This window comes from Rhinopithecus bieti, unplaced genomic scaffold (genome assembly GCF_001698545.2).
Source record: "Rhinopithecus bieti isolate Rb0 unplaced genomic scaffold, ASM169854v2 scaffold_31531, whole genome shotgun sequence".
NCBI lineage: Eukaryota > Metazoa > Chordata > Mammalia > Primates > Cercopithecidae > Rhinopithecus > Rhinopithecus bieti.
Window position 1 is genome coordinate 809756 of NW_016814088.1, and position 20610 is coordinate 830365.

General features: G+C 39.9%; 1 protein-coding gene and 1 long non-coding RNA gene across 2 annotated transcripts in view; one reads left to right on the plus strand and one right to left on the minus strand.

The window, feature by feature from the left end:
- The first annotated feature begins 446 nt into the window (after positions 1 to 446).
- Positions 447 to 20610, plus strand: part of PKHD1 (PKHD1 ciliary IPT domain containing fibrocystin/polyductin) — a 484394-nt gene continuing 464230 nt past the window's right edge. Inside the window, 11 exon segments of the mRNA XM_017849608.1 lie at positions 447 to 604; positions 3269 to 3408; positions 5017 to 5094; positions 5730 to 5880; positions 8249 to 8357; positions 11915 to 11972; positions 14975 to 15053; positions 16360 to 16434; positions 17494 to 17558; positions 18078 to 18117; positions 18999 to 19069. Of these exon segments, the coding sequence (XP_017705097.1) occupies positions 3357 to 3408; positions 5017 to 5094; positions 5730 to 5880; positions 8249 to 8357; positions 11915 to 11972; positions 14975 to 15053; positions 16360 to 16434; positions 17494 to 17558; positions 18078 to 18117; positions 18999 to 19069 (778 nt within the window). The 5' untranslated portion in view covers positions 447 to 604; positions 3269 to 3356.
- LOC108513756 (uncharacterized) lies at positions 15517 to 17562 on the minus strand. The gene is made up of 3 exons (XR_001881014.1): positions 17473 to 17562; positions 15729 to 15834; positions 15517 to 15595 (listed from the first exon to the last, which is right to left on the minus strand). It is a non-coding gene; the product is annotated as an uncharacterized LOC108513756 (long non-coding RNA).

The following is a 20610-nucleotide window of genomic DNA, read 5'->3' on the forward strand; positions in this document are numbered from 1 at the left end:
CTTTCTCAGCAAGACTTTGACCAAGTCACTTCCCTTCTGTACTTCTTAAGACCCATACCCCTACAGTGGGTATATGAATAACAGCCCATAACATGGTATTTATGAGTAACTCTTCAGGATGAAGAGTGAGAGATTGTTCATTAATGGGGATCAGCCCTCTAGTGGTCCTTTCTCTTGGGCCCTCTGTTCAGTCACTGATTTGCTGGCAATTTCTTTCAATGTTGAATGCCTGTTTGTCTCACTCGGTGGAATTTACTTAAAATTCTTATCTGGGGTACAGGCAGTAAGTGGAGAAAAATGTAAGACATTTTTTTCTTTGGTCATTACTAACGAGCCCTGAGGAAAAAGCCTGAGTGGCTTGTGTTAATCATTAAACTTGCCCATGGTCAGGTCTGAACTTTTACTCTGGTACACATTTGGCTGGGACACAAACGAGTTAGGTGAGTTATAGTCTAACGTGAGCGAGTTACCTGCGTGGTTGCTTCAGGCTGAGCTCTAACCAGATAACACGGCCATCGGTTCTTGACAGAGAGAAATAAGATCACTTAGAAAGAAAGGATCATTTCTCCCTTGAGTCACAAGGAGACAGAAACAGAAAAAAGAGGTACTGTTTGATCCAGAAAAGTCTCTGCTCTCTGTTTTCTAGGTGTTGTATCTCTTGTTAACGTTCTGGTGAACAAAAGGAAGAAATGGGAGATCTATAGTAGTGCCTTGCAGCTTTGTACCTCGATGTCCCAAAGGAGCAGCTGAGAGGGAAGGGAGGAAGAAGGGAAGAGGGAGTGAGAGCAGAGAGAGGAGGGAGAGAGGAGGAGAACAAAAACGTGACTAAATAAATGCACACAGCTCTCCTCTGTGGTTGAAAAATTTTAGTTATGAGAAATAAAGAGAGTTTGAGTTTATTTTAGGAAGAATTAGTGGATAGACTAATAAAAAACTGCATTTATAATTGACATGAAAAAGATGCTGTTTTGAATGTAGGGTTTTAAGAAAACCAATGTGAGAATGTTCATTTCTATTGTTCTAAGCTTGGGAGTAGGCATTAAGAAGAAATGTTAAAGTCATGTAGCCAGATTGAAAATAGACTATCCTGCGCTGAGTATATTTTGTCTGTGTAACAAGCAAGTCAGACCTCATGCTTTTGGACTAAGTAGCAAATACACTTGGGTACTTTTCCCTATGCAGTAGATGTATTCTGAAAATGGAATATTTATAAGTTGAATTCTATTTCAAATAGATGTAAAAGTTTGGGAATTTTGCAATGAAAAGGAACACTTGCTGAATCCACTTGAAAATACTAGAATTCCTTTCTTAAATCCAAGTAGCCTCCACACTTACCTTATCTGGTAATGACTGGTGGTGGGGAAGGCAGGTACACAGACTATCTGTTTGTTTTCCCAGCTCTTAGTACAGTGCTTAGCATGTAGTGGGCATAAAATAAATGTTTGCAGTGTTGTATTAAATAGATGTGATTATAGATTTTGAGCTGTCTCAATCAGAACATGCCTGTAAGGTAGGTTTATTGTAAACTTTTTGCAGAAATTTTTTTGGGGGGGAGTGTTTTGTGGCTTTTATATTTTCAGAAATGATGTAACTACCTCTGCTAATCTCGGTATTTTCTTAAAAATATAAATTAAATGGCCAGGTGTGGTGGCTCACGCCTGTAATCCCAGCACTTTGGGAGGCTGAGGCAGGGAGATCACTTGAGGCCAGGAGTTCAAGACCAACCTGGCTATCATGGTGAAAACCCATCTCTACAAAAAATACAAAAATTAACTGGGTGTGGTGGCACACACCACTAATCCCAGCTACTTGGGAGGCTGAGGCATAAGAATCTCTTGAATCCGGGAGGCGGAGGTTACAGTGAACTGACATCATGCCACTTCAGTCTGAATGACAGAATAAGACCCTGCCTCCCCCCACACCCCCCCACACAAAGTGTGTGTGTATGTGTGTATATATTAAATATATTTATATTTGTATATGTAATAAACATAAACATAATTAAATATATATGTAAAACGTGTATTTAGTAGTACATGTGGTTGTTTAATTCTGTAATTTTCAAACTTTCAGAAAATTTCAGAGGCACTATTTTTAAGAGGATTTTGTCTATGCCCTCTGCCACGGGGTGCTGGAGAGCAGCTCAGCACTCTGCCTAGAGCAGGCGTCAGGGTACAAAGGCATGAGTTTTCTGCCAGGCTTCCAAGGACTCTGCCATCCCACATGAGAGTGCAAGTTGTTCATCTCAGATTAGGTAAACCCAGATTTAGGGTATTTAAATATGTATTCATCCACTCCAATGTACTGAGCCCTGTGTGGGACCTTCACACTTTCACATTGGGAAGGCTGTGGAAATAGCCGAGGAAAGAATCAGCGGAGGAGGGGCTCCTGAGCAGCCCCACGAAGGTGCGCTAGGATCTCCTGAGGCCACGGAGAGAGTTGAGGGAATCCAGGAAGGGACCAGCAGGGGCCAAGGCAGAGGCTGATGTGTGGAAGTCTTGTCTGTGTGACGGTGAGAACAGCGTGGCTGCAGTGCAGGGTTCAAACTGAAGAGCAGCAGGAGGGAAAGCTGGAACGGCAGCACAGGGCAAAGCAAAACAGACTCCACCCCACCAGGAACTAGAATTTTAATTTCTAGAATTTTTTTTTATTTTTTTATTTTTTTTTATTTTTGAGACGGAGTCTCGCTCTGTCGCCCAGGCTGGAGCGCAGTGGCCGGATCTCAGCTCACTGCAAGCTCCGCCTCCCGGGTTTATGCCATTCTCCTGGCTCAGCCTCCCAAGTAGCTGGGACTACAGGCGCCCGCCACCTCTCCCGGCTAGTTTTTTGTATTTTTTTAGTAGAGACGGGGTTTCACTGGGTTAGCCAGGATGGTCTCGATCTCCTGACCTTATGATCCGCCCGTCTCGGCCTCCCAAAGTGCTGGGATTACAGGCTTGAGCCACCGCGCCCGGCCTCTAGATTTCTTTTTAAAACATGCTTCTGTTGAATAATGAGTTAATGAAAAAGGTTATTATTATTTATCTAGCTTAAAATGAGTTGGTGGGACACGCATACAATAAGCTGGTGGCACAAGGAGGGCAGAGTGGGGATGACTTTATGCAAGGTTCTTAGACGATCCTTTTCTCCTGAACTTGGAAAGATGGTGGGTCCATTTGAAGACACTAAGGCCATGTTTACCTCATCTCCTTAATTTTCCAGGTTTCAGTATAGCAAAATAATAGTATGTAAACAAAATGATAATTTTTTTACGTCTTTTATTTTTTAGAAGGCGCAAAAGCTATGCTGCTCCAATCAAAACTGAAAATGTTTTTAATGTCTGAGCAATCTTAAGAGTATTGATTTAAGTGGACAGGATGACTGCGTGGCTGATCTCTCTGATGAGTATTGAAGTACTACTTTTGGCAGGTCAGTAGAATGTGTTTTGAAGGAGTTATAGATAAGAATACAATAGGTTACCTTGAGAACTAATATTGAAACTTGAAGTATTATTTTGGTTGTATACCATAAATATATGCATTTTTAACTTGCCAATCAAAAAATTGAATTAAAAATACTGTTTTAGAGGAGATGTTAAAGTATTTGCTTTTGGGTTTAAATTATCTGTTGAATAATTGTTTTTTTTTTCTGTTTAACAGCTGAGGTTATATACTGAAATGTTATGACTGTATACTTCAGTTTTTAATGGCCAGTGAAGATTGCTGTTATGATGCAGAGCTTTTAACAATAACTTACAACCTTTCTTTTATAATTCCTTTTGGGCTATGTGATGTAATTCTTTTTAGATTTTACTGCCCGACCTTCCCAAAGAGAATAACTTGTCATAATAATTAGACTGCTTGTGTTATCTTAAATCATCTGTTCAATTTTCTCTGTGAATGGGGGTTATCCTCTGTATTTTTTATGGCATTTGGTTTTGGGCTTCTTTAGATAGAGGTATCTAATCATCTTTGGAGGAAGGTCTAGTCTGGTTGGGGCTGCCATAAATGGCTGTGCTAATGTGCCATGGTTCCCCACCACCCTCAGATGTGAAGTGCATCATGAATAACTGTACATGGAAGTCCTGGGCTAGACACAGTTTCTGATAAAGAAACTATAAATAGTTCTGTCGGTAACACTTTCCTTGTTTATTACCTCACTGAGCAGCTGAATGAGTTTTGCTGGCTTCCTTAACTTGGCCTTTCCTTCATCAAGGCATGTCCAGGAACATCTTCAAAGATGGAGGGATTGATTAAGGCCCATGCTTAGCTGGTGATCTCTACGGGAGAATCCAATCTAGCCTAGCATATAAATTCCTTACTGCTTTTTTTTTTTTTAAACAAAAGGAAATTCCAGCAATGATCCATGCTTTATCCCCTCTCTCAGTAGGCAAGGCAAAAATCTAGGGAATTTTGTATTCATTTGGGAAGTCATTCTCATCATGAGGGGAAACTAGAGGACAGTATATTAAGCAGAAGAATTGAAATAGGAACAGCTTCTATTAGGTTGGTGCAAAAGTAATTGCAGTTTTGCCATTAAAAAGAAAGCAAAACAGCAATTACTTCTGCACCAACCTAATGGAAGTCTTTTTTTCTCTCCGGGGCTGGTGATCTTTACAGGGAAATATAGCCACCTGATTAAAGAGTGGGAAACAGAGCACAGAGAGATAGTATGGGTTTCATTAGGACCCAAATATGTCCCTGAGGCTCTTTCCAAAGGAAGTAGAAATTCAGAATTGTCTTGATGAATGCAGGGTTTTTGAATGTCTAAGATGAGAAGAATTGGTCAAAATTTTCCTTAAAATGGGGCTTCCGATGATGTGTTTCCCACACCAGCAGCACCTGGTTAGAAATGTAAGTTCTTGGGCCTGCCCCAAACCTACTGAACCAGAAACTCTGGGGATATGGTGCAGCAACCTGTGCTTAATCAAACCTTTCTAGTGATTCTGATGCAGGTTAAATTTTGCTTTAAAATATTGGGGAAGGTAGTGGTTGAATCTGACCTTCAAAACCAATGTTTTTTTTCACTTACTTACAGTACCTCACCTGAGTTTACATATCGAACCCGAAGAAGGTAGCCTTGCAGGGGGAACGTGGATCACAGTCATTTTTGATGGTAGGTTGGGGTTTTACCAAGTGCATGTTTCTTATGTATTGACCCACAATCCTAAAGAATATGAGTCTTTGGTTTTCTTCCTTGTCTAAGGACAGGTGTCAAAGTGGGCCTGAAGGGAGCTGAACAGACGGACCAACTTCTGTCTTTCTAGATACTGGCTTGCTAATGTCACGGAAGCAAAGCACAGCGTGCCATGACACATCTGTGTCCACTTTCCCATTCCAGGCTGTGGGATGGGACTCTGGGATTTCTACATGAGATGATGTGGAAGTGTGTAGCATAGTGCTCAGCAATGCATCTCCAAGAACCTTGGCTGTCTTCCTTAAAGACAGTCCTCTACTTGGGAGCTTCTACACCATTCCTTAGCATATCCATCCCCAGCAGAGTAAAGAGTAAATCTGACGGCTGAAAAATTCTTTTCTGGATTTAGGTGAACCAGAAGAGAGAAAACTCTTTCATAAAATCATAAATGAGAAAACTCCTTTATACAGCAGCTGTGAGGAAATGAGGAGTATTAATTTAATCCTTGGGCAAATTTAATGTCTTACATTGCCCCCAGGAGCTTAGCACAGTTTCACAATATCCTGTGTCGATGACAATCCTATTCAGCCTGAGATTTCTTTCCCTTGCATTAGGTTTGGAGTCAGGTGTTCTTTACCCCAACAATGGCTCTCAATTGGAGATACACCTGGTGAACATGAACATGGTGGCGCCCGCACTACCGAGTATCCCCTGTGACGTCTTTCCTGTTTTCTTGGATTTGCCTGTGGTGATGTGCCAGACCAGGTATACCTGTCTGGGAATAGGAAGACCAGACAGGATGAGGGATTTTTGCTTATCTCAGTATCTTTTGGTGACATATTAGAGCAACTATTGCTGTGATTCAATTGCCAGCTATAGTTGTTAAAAAAAGTTTCATGTGAATATACTTTCTAAAAGGTCCCTAGCTGGGATCTAGAGCTTAAGGGAGGATGACAGTGTGGGGAAGATCTTTGAGATATTCATAAGGAGGGACTGGATTGTGTTTCCATTTTTTTTTTCTTTTTGCAGAGTTCTATGGCTATTAAGATTTTAATAAATGGAGCCATTTTGCCATTACAAATACTCATCTTTTGGAATAGGCATAATTACAATGATTGCACATAAACCCCAAACTGGTTAGAAAGGAAATTTGCTTTAGGCTGTATTTGCTGAGTTTGACATTACCTCTATTTAGAAAATATTTTTATAGGACTCCTGGGAATCTATTTTCCTACTCAACTTCTTGTTGCCCTGTGAAATTTAGACTAGTTCATGTTCATGTTTATTTACTCATGTCTTAGTAAATAAAGTGCATAAAAGGGGTGATTGGTTAAGAGAAAAAAAAAAACACGTTATTTCCTTTTCTTTTCTGTTCTCTCTTTGAGGAAGTCTCCCCCTCTTCCATGTTTGGCTATCAAAATCACCAATCATACCACATATGCCACCTCTTCCCTGAACACTCAACTAAGTTATCTTTCTCTTTTCTGAAAGGAGAAGGAACAACTTGTAGTAATTCATCCACAGGCTGTATGTGTGTGCACCCACACTTTTTTGTGCAATTCATCACCCCTGAAGGGATTTTTTTTCTTTTGTAATTTACACAAAGGCACAGCATGTGTAGCCTTAGCGACCCTGTGCCTCAGCTCAGAGTTTCTCATAACACTTATATGTCAGTTACCCACTTGTCAGATTCATCCTTACAGAATTAAGTGCTTTGAGGGCGGGGAGTGTATTTAATCTCACCATTGTAGTCCTCATGATGCATTGCGCAATACCTTAAGAATAGAAGGTGTTCAATAAATGTCTGTTGAGTTTAACTTTTTTATAGCACCACTATTGGTTTTAAAACTGGGTTATATATTTCCCTTAGGTTTTATGGTGCATTTGAGCATAGACATTCTGCAAAGACTTGCCATGAAATAAGTCAAAGCTCTGGAGATTTACATGTCCTATCTCCTTTATCCCAACATACTAATGATTTTTGGATGCACCATTGATTTTATGTCATCTTTTTAAAGAAAAGAAATATGACCCTATTAAATATACTAATTGATTGGAAGACAAATATCAGATTCAATTAAGTGTGAAAATGTACAGTTTATCATCAACAAAATACTGTCTTACTCATCATTATCATAAAAACAGTAATTGTTTTCTCTAAAACAGCCATTGCAGCGTCAAAGGCAGCACTTCACAATCAAAATATAATGTGAACACAAACGTAATTTAAAATCTTCTATTTAGCCACTTGAAAAAGTCAAAAGAAACAAGTGAAATTAATTTAATAATGTATTTTATTTAAGTCAACATATCTAAAATGTTATTTCAATATGTAATATATACAAATTAATAATGAGATACTTTATATCTTTTTGCATACCAAGTCTTCAAAATTTAGCGTGGATGTTAAAATCATGGCATATCTTAATTGGGACTACCCACATTTCAAGTGCTTAATAAGCACATAAGACTAGTGGCTAACACAATGGACAATTCAGATCTAAATATTTAAGGTCATGCTAAAGATTTTGTTGGAAAGGTTTGGAGAGGAGACACGTCTTAAATATAGCTTCTTTCTTATTCATCATATTCTTCCTCTTACAAAAATCAATATGGATGTCAGCATCAGGTGGCAATGAAGCCACTGCAAAATTTATGTAGAGGAGAGAAGATCCAGGACTCTCTGTTTTGATGGCTACATGAAGTGTTTATGGGCTGCTTGGACAATTACCAGAAAAAGCCTAGATTCAAGCCCCACTTTGCCCTTAACCTTTGAAGCTCCTACACATAAGTCTCTTAGTTTTTCTGACATTTTTTAAACCATGAAAATGGGGAATTATCAAAGTCTCTTTTAATTCTTAAAGTCCGATGAACCTATGATTCTGAGAAACATGAAATATTAAAAACAATTCATGGAGTTTCAACACAAAAAATCATAACTTTTTTTTGCTGAAGGACTCAGTTCTTAAAATCTAATAATTATGAGTGGATCTAAGGTGAAAGGTGGCTGATAAGAATCCTTGGTTAGCTCTGTTTTACAAGTGCAGGGAGGAAATTTGAAGTGGCAAGTGGGCTGTTAGCTTTGGGAATTCATGGCTTTTGAGTCATAAGGATTTCCACTTTCTGTCCTTAGATCTCTGCTGTCTGAAGCACACGAGGGTCTGTACTCCCTGGAAGCATACTTCGGGGGACAGTTGGTAAGCAGCCCAAGTCCAGGACCACGAGACAGCTGTACTTTCAAGGTGGGTTCTAAGGTTGGAGGAAGGTATGTTTACATAGTCTGAGAGTGTGCTTGTGTTATTGAAAGGCAAATTGTAAATGAGCCACAGTGTCTGCTTGACCGTGTTAAAAAAAAATGGTGGATAGTAATGAGAGAGTTTCTTAGATCATACTAATGAAAGATGAATTTTGAACGCTTGTATGTCAGCCTTTAGCTAAATGTTTTATGTACGTTGTCTAATTCAATGCTCACAATTTTATGGGGTAGCTATTCACTGTCTTGTTTTTACAAAAGAACAATCTGAGGCTCAGGGAGGTTAAATAATTTGCCCATGTCATCAGGCAGTAACTGGCAGAACCAAGACTTGAACCTGCATCTGACTCTAAATTCTCATCTAAACACAAGCCCATAGAGGGGCCACCAAGATTACCTTTGTGGATCAGTGTTTCATTTTACAGCTCGGATCATGCTGAGTCTCAGCATGGTGAAGACACTCAAGGACCCACATTTCTTGGTGAGGAGACCCAATTTCTACCTCTCTCCCTGCTTCCTGGTATATTTCTGTTAAGTCTTTCCAACACTGAACCAAAAGGGCATTTGCTGTTTGAATTCTCCTTCATGCTGGGGAGATCAAAAGGAAGTAGAGAGAGAGAGAGACTTTAGGAAGCCATGCCTGTCTTATTTTGCAGCCTTGATACCTATAGTGGGAGTTCATTTATATTTGGTTCAGTCTATTGTCCATTTCGGATTAGTTTTAAATGATCTCTGAAAAGGTAAGTCCTAGACAGTTTATGAAAGGCAGAGATTCGGCAGTACTTCTGTCGCTGTGGTTGCACTTCACATGGGGTACCTCTGTTTAAAGCTGTTTCAAAACATACAATGCAGTCACTAAAGAATGCTCCTTCAGAATAAGGCTTCACCTTGTAAATTCGTCTCTCCTATGATCCGTGTTCCATATAGGCTATTTGTTTTTGAAATTTGAAATTTGCTGTTGCTTCACATTTAGTAACTTGTTTCTTAATCCAAGAGAATCTTGTTTTCTGGAATTTTGCTTTTGCACATATGCAGCAGAAAGAAAAAACATTATATCATTCTTTCTTACTAAGAGCTGCACCACCACCTCTATCCTGTCTCAGGGAACATAACAGAAGAGAGAAGTCCAAGCATGCTTCTTAATCACCATGATCCTTTTCACCCCAGATGGTAGTTTTCCTGCTTATTAAAAGATTGGTTAGGAGCGAGAGGGGGAAATAAGAGAAACACTTCCTAAAATTGCACATGAAAGAAAACAAGTCCGTCAGTGGTTCAACTATCTTGGCAAGTTGATGAAAAATCACCAGGGGATGCAGTTAATGAGAGGCATTCCAAGCTAAATAAAACACGGCATGTCTCTTTGTTTTGGGACTGGGACTGGGGAACCATGAGTATTAAAAATTAATCCCATCTTGCCAGTTCACTGCAAAGGGCCTGCTGTGGGAGCTGACAAGTTTGAATAACTCACAGAAGGTTGATCACACAGCTGGTGGCTGCAGCTTTCTCATCCTAATCTGCTGCATTTCCTCTCCCCTCTCTTGCTTCTACTGACCACACTGGGTCCCGAGGATCAGCATGCGGGAAGCTTGATTTGGAAGCTCATTAATTTTTCACTTCGTCATGTCTCTAGCCCGGTGGGTGACCAGGGGCCTGTTTCTCTTAGAAATGTACCATGTTACGTTGTGTCAGCTCAGAGAAAATCACAAGTGAAGCCCTGTTTGAGGTTTAACCCCAAGGCTGCCTCACCACAATCTCAGGTGCTGGGAGGGAGTAATAAAGGGGTTGCTCTGTTTCCCATGGAAGTCTGGTAGAAGGATTACAGACTGAGTGCTGGTTCTTAGATTTCAGGTTGAAATAGAGAGATATGCTTCCTTATTTGGTTTGGACTCAGTTGTTCCAGCTGCCTCAGCTTCTAAACATCGGTGAGATAGGTCAATAACCACTACTGTACTTCACTAGGCTCCTATGATATAGTCCAGTTGAAATAATGTTGGTATGAAGGCCTAGGGGCAGTGGTTGGCTGGGAGGCTGGGGTGGGGACTGAATGTTTGGCAGGTGTGTGTGTAACTGTATTAATCTTTATCTTTTGGTGGGATCAGAGCCAGTTCCCAAGCTGTGAAGTAACAACATTGTTATTCTGACCCCCTGACAGCACATATTTTCTGTGAACTATTTTCTAACCCTTTCCTTTAGAAAGTGAGGAAACTAGCCTTCATGGCAGACTGTACAGCATATGGATCAATACTTAAAACCTATGCCTGGCAAGCCACCATCAGCTTTGTTGAAATGTCTGTTGATTCTCAATGTCTGATTAGGGCTGTTGATTAACAACTGAGTTATTCTTTGGTGATATTCTCTCTGGGACTCCTGAGGTTCTGGAAGAAGACCAAAGAAAACAATTTGCTGCTGTAATTTGTTTTGCAAATGGGAAGCACTGTAGGTTGTATGGAATGGTGGTAGTCTAGGCATCTAGAAGGGGTTGGGGGAGGGGGAGGGAGGAGGAGACTAGGTCTCTTCCTAGCTAAGTCATTGGCTCACAGGTCAAGCCTTGGTCTGGCTAGTCCATCATATTGGCCCTGGTGTGATTTCCTGATGGAGTAGTTCACTAACCTTAGATTAACCCAGATGCCTACAGGTGAGATGGAGTTCCTGAGATTGTTTCGTTCTCACCTCTCCTTCCAGGCAGTATATCAGTCATCCCAAATTGGGCAACTCTATCCATTCACAAAAATTCGAATGTCGTCTACATTCTAGTCTATGCACAGAGACACAGCAGCGACTCAGTCGGGCATTGTCCCTGCCTTTATGGAGCTTGTGGTCAGCAGAGGGTGTGCTTTGGGGACAGAGGGCATTGTAAGATGATTTGGAGTGCCACTGCCAGGCTTTCTCAGGATCCCACTGCTCCCATTGATGCTGCTTTCCTCCTTCTTGAAGAAGAATGTTGCTTCCTATTCCTTGAATCTTTTGAGTCATTTTCCTCACAGCAGGTACCTTCCACTTCTCCAGTAAGCGCCTCAGTTGTGTACCTATCCAGCTTCTCATTTTTTGTAGCTTACCGATACCTACCAAGGTGCTGGCTGTTAATGATTTAAGTTTTGATCCAATTAAATAAGTGCATTCTTTTCTAGAAAAATCAAAATCTTCAAGGCCTCAAAACATCAAATTACAACAATGGAATTAAAAGACTGACGTTCTGCACAAAGACCTGTCTACCTTTCTTTCTAGTAAAATGTGTTCTTGGGTGTGGAAGGTGGGCAGGTGGAAATAGGCTTATCAAGGTTTGGACAATATGGTACAGAATAGAGGGCTATGTGACCTTAATCAAATTACCTCTACTTCTTCTGTAGGAGAAATATGATAATATCCATCATTTCTGTTTCATAGAAATATTACAAGGATAAAAAGAACTAGAAAGATGTGAGGGTGACACAAGGAAATGTAACAATTTATTACCTTCAAGTAATGCTGTCTGAGGAATGGCTTGTGCCTTCTGTGTTTGTGAATGTTTTAATGACATGCTCACTTGTGGTACTATTTTCTAAACAGTTTTCCAAGGCGCAGACACCCATCGTTCACAAAGTTTATCCGCCAAGTGGAGTTCCAGGTAAGAAATCTTCTATTAAAATGGGAATAATTGTGAATCTCTTTGCCAAAGCTTGTTGCAAACCTAGGTGAGTGGTTTTTATGAGTGGGAAAATTTAGCTTCTTCTTTGATGCTGTTTTGAAAATAAGAGTCAACCTCTGGTTCATTTTTAACGTGCTTTGGTTTTACTTCTGGGCACTTTTGCTCTGTTACTTCACTGATAACAAAAGGAATGCAAACATGAAAAGAAAAAGAGGACAGCAAAATCAAACGAGTTGATGTTGGAGACTGGAGGAAAGAGGAGTCATCCTTGCTTTTAACTTTATAATCATTCACATAATAATAAACCTTTATTAAACTGTGTGCCAGGATCCAGTCTAAGCTCTTCAGATGTCTCACTAGATCCTCACAAAAACCTGATAACAGAAGAGCTATTTTTATTCCCGTTTTGCAGATGAAGAAATGAGGTAGCAAAAGGTTAAGGAATTTGCCAAAAGTCATACAAATAATAAATACCACAGCTGAGATTTGAACCAGACAGCCAGAATCCAGAGTGGCCCATATATCCACCATTTTGTCGTTAACTTTAGTCTTCATCTGGGGGTTTTGTTTATAAAGTTAGAGCGCACACAGATATATAAAAGCCAGGAGGATAGAAAAGAAGATTATATAAAGCTGGGGGATTTACATAAAAGAAGGGATTGCAACTGAGAAGTAGATTCAGGGATTGCTAAATCTGCCTTAAAACTAAGTAGTAAACACAACTAGGATTATACATAATTTGCTGTCTGATTCCTGCCAAATTCCTGCCTTTATTTTAGGTTTTCCACTTGTTAGGCTTTCCAAAATGGTATGAGTGTGCTAAAAAGTTGCTGAATTTTTATTATAGTTGTGTCTAAATGCATAGATGGATCTTGTTGTTTTGATTGGCTTAACTGCTCAAGCATGTCAGAATGAAGATCTAAGTTATTGAAAAACGTTTTATATATTCTATGTTTGTGTGTATAGACACAGATTATGTATGAGTGAATTTAAATTATATTTCAGAGAATGTGAATTTGGCATGCTCTTACTCATGTGGGTTTTTCACAGATCTGTTCCTTTTCATTTGTTTGAATAATCAGGACCTGATATTTTATGAAAGAGGGATGTGGTCTGTGAAAATCACGTGCAGTCATTTGGGTCCCTGCTGCTCTGGTGTTAGAAACTCCTGTTTAGATAGCAGAAGTCTTGTTAGGATGAGGGATGAGGAAGCAGCCGGCCGTTAGAGGTGTGAAATGGAATGTCAGCTGGTACCCAGATCTGCCAAGCCCGTTTCTCTCACTAAGCTGGAGTTCTGCTCCGTGTCTCTTCCACCTTCTGGGGAAAGGATTGGTGGCTGGCTGGGTTGGAGTGGTCTGGGCAGGATCCATACAACTGCATCTTTATAATCACTTTCCAGATGAATACTCTCATTTCATTTGAGAAGACTGCCCAGTGTAGCAGCCAGGGAGATGGGGGAGCTGGTAGGGACAAGAGGGGTGATGCTTTCTGAGCAGTTGGGTTTGTATACGCGGTTAGCAGTCGTTCACTACGACATGGAATCCCCCAGCACCGTGCTCTGGTGTGGCCATTTGTCAGCCTCTGTTGGCCATCTTTGTTTAGAAACAAAACAAAAACCCACAGAAATTCCTAATTTCTACAACCTTTTGTTAGTTAGTTTTTTTTTTTTTTTGAGAGAGAGTCTCGCTCTGTCACCCGGGCTGGAGTGCAGTGGCCGGATCTCAGCTCACCACAAGCTCCGCCTCCCGGGTTCACGCCATTCTCCTGCCTCAGCCTCCTGAGTAGCTGGGACTACAGGCGCCCGCCACCGCGCCCGGCTAATTTTTTTTTTTTTGTATTTTTAGTAGAGACGGGGTTTCACTGTGGTTTCGATCTCCTGACCTTGTGATCCGCCCGCCTCGGCCTCCCAAAGTGCTGGGATTACAGGCGTGAGCCACCGCGCCCGGCCCCTTTTGTTAGTTTTAAAACTGTGCCTGTCAAAGCTAGAAGTCATACTCACCAACGCTAGGGAATCGATCATTTAGCCCTATTAAAATTAGAATTATTCTGCCAGAATTTTTTTTAGCAGTAACAGGAAACTTGAGACTCTGGATTTCTGCCAACTCTGTGACCTTTGCCTGTCATTAGGTCATTCTACCCATGCACCTACAAAATGGTGGCTGTAATACCTTCCAAAAGGTTTCTATTATTTTAGTGAGAGTCATTCAATGACTGCAGATGAAAGTCACTTCTTATTAATAACACACAAGTGCAGTATGAAGGGAACATCTTTTTGGTCGCATTCTTTGGTGGCCTTCAATGTCTATAAAGAGGCTCAGTTTTCTGGATTTCATGACCTAATTAGTCTCTCAGTACCCTTTTCTCTTCTATTCCTTGAGGTTTATCTCACTAACCAACATTCTGTCACCTCTAAACATTGCCTGTGATAGTTGAAGTAGACACGGTTAAATATTCTAATTATTTGGAAGGCATATACTTGGGATCCCTGAAGACCCATCAGATTGTGTGATATAAGCCTCTTCATATCACATGTTCATTTTAGCAAGTGTCCAGAGGAAAGTCTCATGAAGCCTGGAGCACCCAAGGCACATTGTTCTTAAATCTCATGTTGGATGGATGGTCTCCACAGAGCCAAAAGAATGGAACAGGGCAGTGTGTGGAGACGAGCCCCTTCTTTCGGAAACGTTCACACTTTCTGAGACTGTGAAGAAGACCCATTATTCCTTCTGTGCTCCATGCATAGATGATTAAGTCTGTGATGGAAACAATAGCTTATTTTAGCTTTTATATTGTATAATATTTATCACTAAATCATACCCTTGACCTTACTGTTGTACAATTTATTAAAAGCATTAATTTTCTGGGTCATGACCTGCTTTGCCATATTGAGTATATGTAACCAAAAAGAAACATTTTTTTAAATTATACATTGAGTTTGATCTGAGTCCATTAAATTAAAAAAAAATTGCTTCTTCAAACAGGAAAACTAATACATGTATATGGCTGGATTATGACCGGAAGATTGGAAACTTTTGATTTTGATGCTGAGTACATTGATAGGTAAGCGTGTGTTTGTTTTTGTGTTTAACTAGTTACATACATGCTGCACGGCTTCCTGGGACCAGCTTCCCTGATGGCAATAAATTGTAAGCAGTTGGCACAGAATTGCTATTTTCCTCTCTTTGCAGTTTATGGTACCTCATGAGCTGGGCTTCAGCAAACTTTGTTAATGTAATTGCAACTGGTCGATTAAGTTGGTCCATTTATTTTCTGACAACTAGTCACTCTGGGCTCAGTGTGAAATGAACTGTAATTGCATCTGTGGATTTTCTTTTTGAATTCTCACCCTTCCTTCCTTTGTTTCTGAGGCTGAAATAGATTCTTTATAAAATGATGTGTAAACCCAAAAGCCCATTATAACTTTCTTATTTGGTTGTTATCCATTTGTGCTTTAAAAATTGTATTAGTGGGATCAGAGGAAAACATGGACACAGGTACTAAAAGCCATAGAGCTTTTAATGTTTTCTGGGAATGATTAGGATGTCAACATGACTGTCTTCACTGGAGATGTGGTGGAAAGTGTTGCTATTAAATCATCCGCACTAAAGAGAGAGGAGAACAAGACAAAAAGTGTTGAAATTGTAGAGGCTGTAGGAAGCGCTAAGCAACTGTAATCATTCAACAAATGAAGCAACTGTACTGAGGATTTATAAGGTAGAAGGAAAATAATCTTACTATGTGCTCAGCTGCATAGATTCTATACATGGTGTCTAATTTATCCTTCACTCGGGATGGGTTGGGGGCATCCTCTTCTGTTCTATTCCATTTGTCTGATTTTGCCCTAGTTGAAGAGAACATGATGTGATTACTCTCAGGATTTACATTTCTGGCATTAAGCAATGGTCAACCTACCTTACTGGAAAACTACTCTTGTTGTGGGGGTTAGAAACTCCTACTACATCCTTGGGAATGTGCCACATTTGCTAGTTGGTCCCATCCCAGCCTTTGTCTGGGATACAGTCTTTGAAAGGGGGAATAAAGGCATAAATGCAATATTATCTCTGTGTAGAACCAATATAGCCAGTGTGGAGATGATATAGCCAGTGTGGAGATGATGAAGGTTTTTTGGGAAGGGAGAAATATTTTCTGTTTAGTGTGAAAGCATGAGCCATGAGTGCACCCCTACTCTCTGCTGAGAATTTGACTTGACATCCGCCTTCAGCCACCCGCAATAAGTGCAGAAAAATCCAGAGGAGAATGTTCATAGCCATGTTTCCTCTGAGTTTTTTGAGGAATGTTTATTGGGAGCATTGCACAATTATCCCTTGTCTTTTGTTTTCCTTTTTTTCTTTTTTTAAAAATCCAGCCCAGTGATCTTGGAAGCTCAAGGAGACAAATGGGTTACTCCTTGCTCTCTTGTAAATAGGCAGACGGGAAGCTGGTGAGTGTCTTATTTATCTTGCCAATGCATATGCTTGTAAGTTCTTCCACATGGATACAACACACACACTCTCTCTATCTTTCTCTATCCACTCACCACATATCTGTTTTTTAAAAATATAAATCACACATAGCTATTTACTGCCTTATCTTTAGACTACTGAAAAAGACACAGGGATTGATTCAAAGTGCATATTGAAGTGGATGCCAAAAACCTTCCTTGAAAACACGTAGCTAATACTTGTTAGGGGCTTACTATAGGCCAAGTTCTGCTTGAATGCTTTACATTGAAGTCACCCAATAATCTTGGGAATATGTATGATTACTAGTCTCACATTATAGATGAGGAATTTGAGAAACAGAGGAGTTAAGTAACTTGCACAAGGTCTCACAGAGAGCAAGTGGCAGACCTGGGATTTGAACCTTGTCTAACTAATCAGCCCCCAGAGTTCATGATCTTAACCACTATACTTCAGTGACTAGCCAAAGGTAGAAATAACTTAAAAATTTAGGAATAAGTTTCTACACTCTCCAGTTTAAATACCCAACGTTTTACTGTATTTTTACTTCACTCTGGACAGGGTGGATTGCCCTTCCTTTGAGGCCATTACAAGAATGACACTCTATGGTTTCACTTTTTCAGACTGGTGTATAGTAGAGCCAAATTCTACACTTGTGTGTAGTCTTCCTTGTGTCTGCATTTTGTTTGGTCAGAATTGTCCTTTATGGGGTTCATACTTGATAACAGATTTTTTAAAAATAAAGGTTTTGTTATACTTGTCATATGACACATTTGAAAAGAAAGGACCAAATGCTTAGGGTAATACTAGTTAGTACTAGGGCAAATGCTTAGGGTATTACTAACTAGTATTACCCTATATATACACTAGTTAGTAATACCCTAAGCATTTGCCCTAATGAACTCATTATACCTTCAGTACCTACCATTTTCTCTGGCAAATTTGTTTTTCCTTTTGCTTTCTACTTTCCTGGTTAAAGAGTCAGATCTTCTGGTGGTGAGTTGTCTGGTCATTCTTACCTCCGTTTGCCTTTTCCTTAGTTATCCTATCCAGGAGGACCATGGTCTTGGGACTCTGCAGTGCCATGTGGAAGGCGATTACATCGGTCTGTTAGAGAAGTAACATAATTTTAAAGTCTTGTCCATTTCTTTCTCTGTGTCCAGACAAAAACAATTGCAAGATTGGTTCACATGAGGATAATAATAATAACAATAATTACTATTTGTTAAGAATTCCCTGGAAAACACTAGTATATGAAACAGCTCATATAGAAACTTATTTAATGCTCACATACCTGTGAAGCTGGTGGGATTATTTTGGCTTTGCAGGTGAGAAAAATTGAAGTTAGTTACCAGTAGATCAGTATTTAAATAGTGCTCCATCTAACTCCAAGCCTGGGCTCTTCCCTGCTATACAATACTACATTTGCCCTTTTATTGCTAGAAGGCCACATTGCTAATGATGCTAGGCTTATGAGGTGTTGTTTTGGTGGCAGGGGGTAAATAAATTACAGGTTTGGGTGGTAATTTGATGATGTTGGAGTCTTTGGGCTTATGAAAGCAATGGCCTGGCCCAGAAGATTCATGCAGATTCCTGAGTTAATGTGTGTTTCTTTGTGTTACAGGCTCCCAGAATGTTAGCTTCTCAGTATTTAATAAAGGAAAGTAAGTAACTGGGTATAGAAATAGGCAAATTTATCTTCATTTTATATTATCTATCTCTCTCATCTTGCTTACTTTATCTTTTTATGATGGCAAATTTTAAACATATACAAACAGAATAGTATAATGACACCACATGTACCTCCTTGACTTTTTTTACTTCAGTGAAAAAAAGTGTGTCCTCGTCACTAATCTGTAGGCAGTGTGTGTTTCGATATGGTGGTGGTGCAGAATTTTGGAAATTAAATCTTAAGTAATTTCCAAGTACTATAGGTTGAAAACTGTCACAAGTATCTTATAAGGAACATGGTTTCATGAAATACATTGTACCATCCAGGAAGTGCCTTCTTCAAAAGGGAAGGGGTCCACATTTCATCACACTTTGAAGTGACAAATCAGGATCCTGGATTTCTGAATCCTTACCTTACATTTTGCCCCTATATAATTTGACAAGTGTTTCTGTTAAAAGTGCAGGGTCTAGTTGATAATAATTGCATTGTAATGACAGTGGCAATTATATATAGCTCTACAGCCCAAAGTATGGAGATTTTCTCTCATTCTCATTTTGGAAGAAATAAAATTAATGTCTATTGAGTATTGATTATAGGCCAACTAAGGACGAGGCCCTTTCACACTCATCATTTCATTGAACATTTGTGGCACTCTATGAAGCAGGCATTATTCCCATATGATAATTTTACATATCAGAAAACAACTTTGTCCCGGTGGTATTGTTCTCTAGTCATCCAAGGGAGCTGCTATTTCAACTGTTTTAAAGATCGATAGAAGGAAGATCCTAATCTTCCTTTCAGGCAGCCAACTAAAAAAAAAAAGCAATCCCAGATGATATTTTCATTCAAAACAGAACTTTGTCTTTTTCGAAGGTCAATGATCCACAAGAAGGCATGGCTGATCAGTGCTAAACAGGACCTTTTCCTATACCAGACACACTCAGGTACTATTCGCCTTTACAAAGTTGGCCCCTCCTTCCCTGTCTTTTGGCCATTTCTTGATGACCATTAACACCCAAAGCAATCCCTACAATCATAGACAGCCTTGTGGTTTTGGTTGAGATTAAATTGCTTGTATCCATGTCAGGTTTAGTTAATATATTAAAAGAATCTTGATAATATACTTCTATACAAACTCTATGGATATAAACTGAATAAAAGAAAGGAGAGTCTTGCCTTATTCTATGTTCTGAAAGTAAAAGAAAAAAGGTGGCACTTAAAAACTCTTAAAGCACATCTTTCCGGTTACTTCAACATCCGTCTCTGAACATTCATTCAACAATTTATGACTAATATTGACATTAAGCTATTCTGTTACCATCTGATGAGTAAACCCTCATACTAAAAAAAAAAAAAGAATATGAAAATTGGAAGCTTGCATGGAATTGTGAACTCAATTTGGTAGTAGAAAGCTGGCTACTAAAGAATACTTAGATTCTAGAATGGAATACAGTCACACAGCCACTGAAGAATTGTGTGAGGTAGGTTCAGATTCCGGAAGCAATCAAAATCTACCTTTGTCAAAAGTGCAAGATAACTCGCAGGCCATGGAGCAAATGTCATTTGCTCTCTAGATAGCCTAGTCCTGCAACAGCTGAATTTTCACCCTGATTTTTCCTTTCTTTAAACAGTATAACTCGTCTGTTTGGGGTAAGTTTGAAGAAGCGCCCAAGGTGATAGTGACAGTGATAGCTGCTACAGGAAGAATGTCAGACCTTGTTAAGTGCTTTACATAAAATCTCAATATTTATTTCACTGAACTATGAGATGGATTAACATTAGCCCCATTTTACAGATGAGGAAACAGACTCAGATAAACAAAGCATCTTGTCCAAAGCCAAAGGTTTTACTGCTAGAACATTTAGTTCCAATTCCAAATCTTATGTCCATAGCCAATATATGGTGGGAAGTACACTCGTCTTGCCACTCCACTCCAAGGTTTCTGTGAGCCTGCCCATCACTGTCAAACCCTGGAATGATTGATAGGCTGACAGGTATCCCTGACGACACAGTGCTTTTACATTTCCAGGGCCAATGTCTTCTTGGGATCAGGACTCACAGGCCAGAACTTCTTCACAGCAGAGGAGGCTGTAGGAAGAGAGGGTATGGACAGCCATGAAGAGCCCTGGGCTGAGCTCCTCAGGGGCTGACATTCAATCACTAGTTGAGCCTGGTTAAGCCTTTTAAGCTTTCTGAGCCTCAATTAAGCATCTCTAAAATGGACAAAGCGGTGCTTATCCTTCTTATTCTAAAAGTCGTCTGAAGAGGTAGAGGAGCAAGAATCTTGGAATTCATCCAAGATTTCTCTTTCCTCCTCCTTTCCATATCCGTTCAGTCACAATTTCTGCCAGTTTTTATCTCTTATTTATGATGTATCTGTACAGCAGCTGTCTGTTTCTGGACCCCATCACCTCTTGTGTTACATGCTGTAGTGGTTTCTAGAGGCCCCGACTTGCCCTCTGCCCCTTCAAGCCCCTCCCCGACA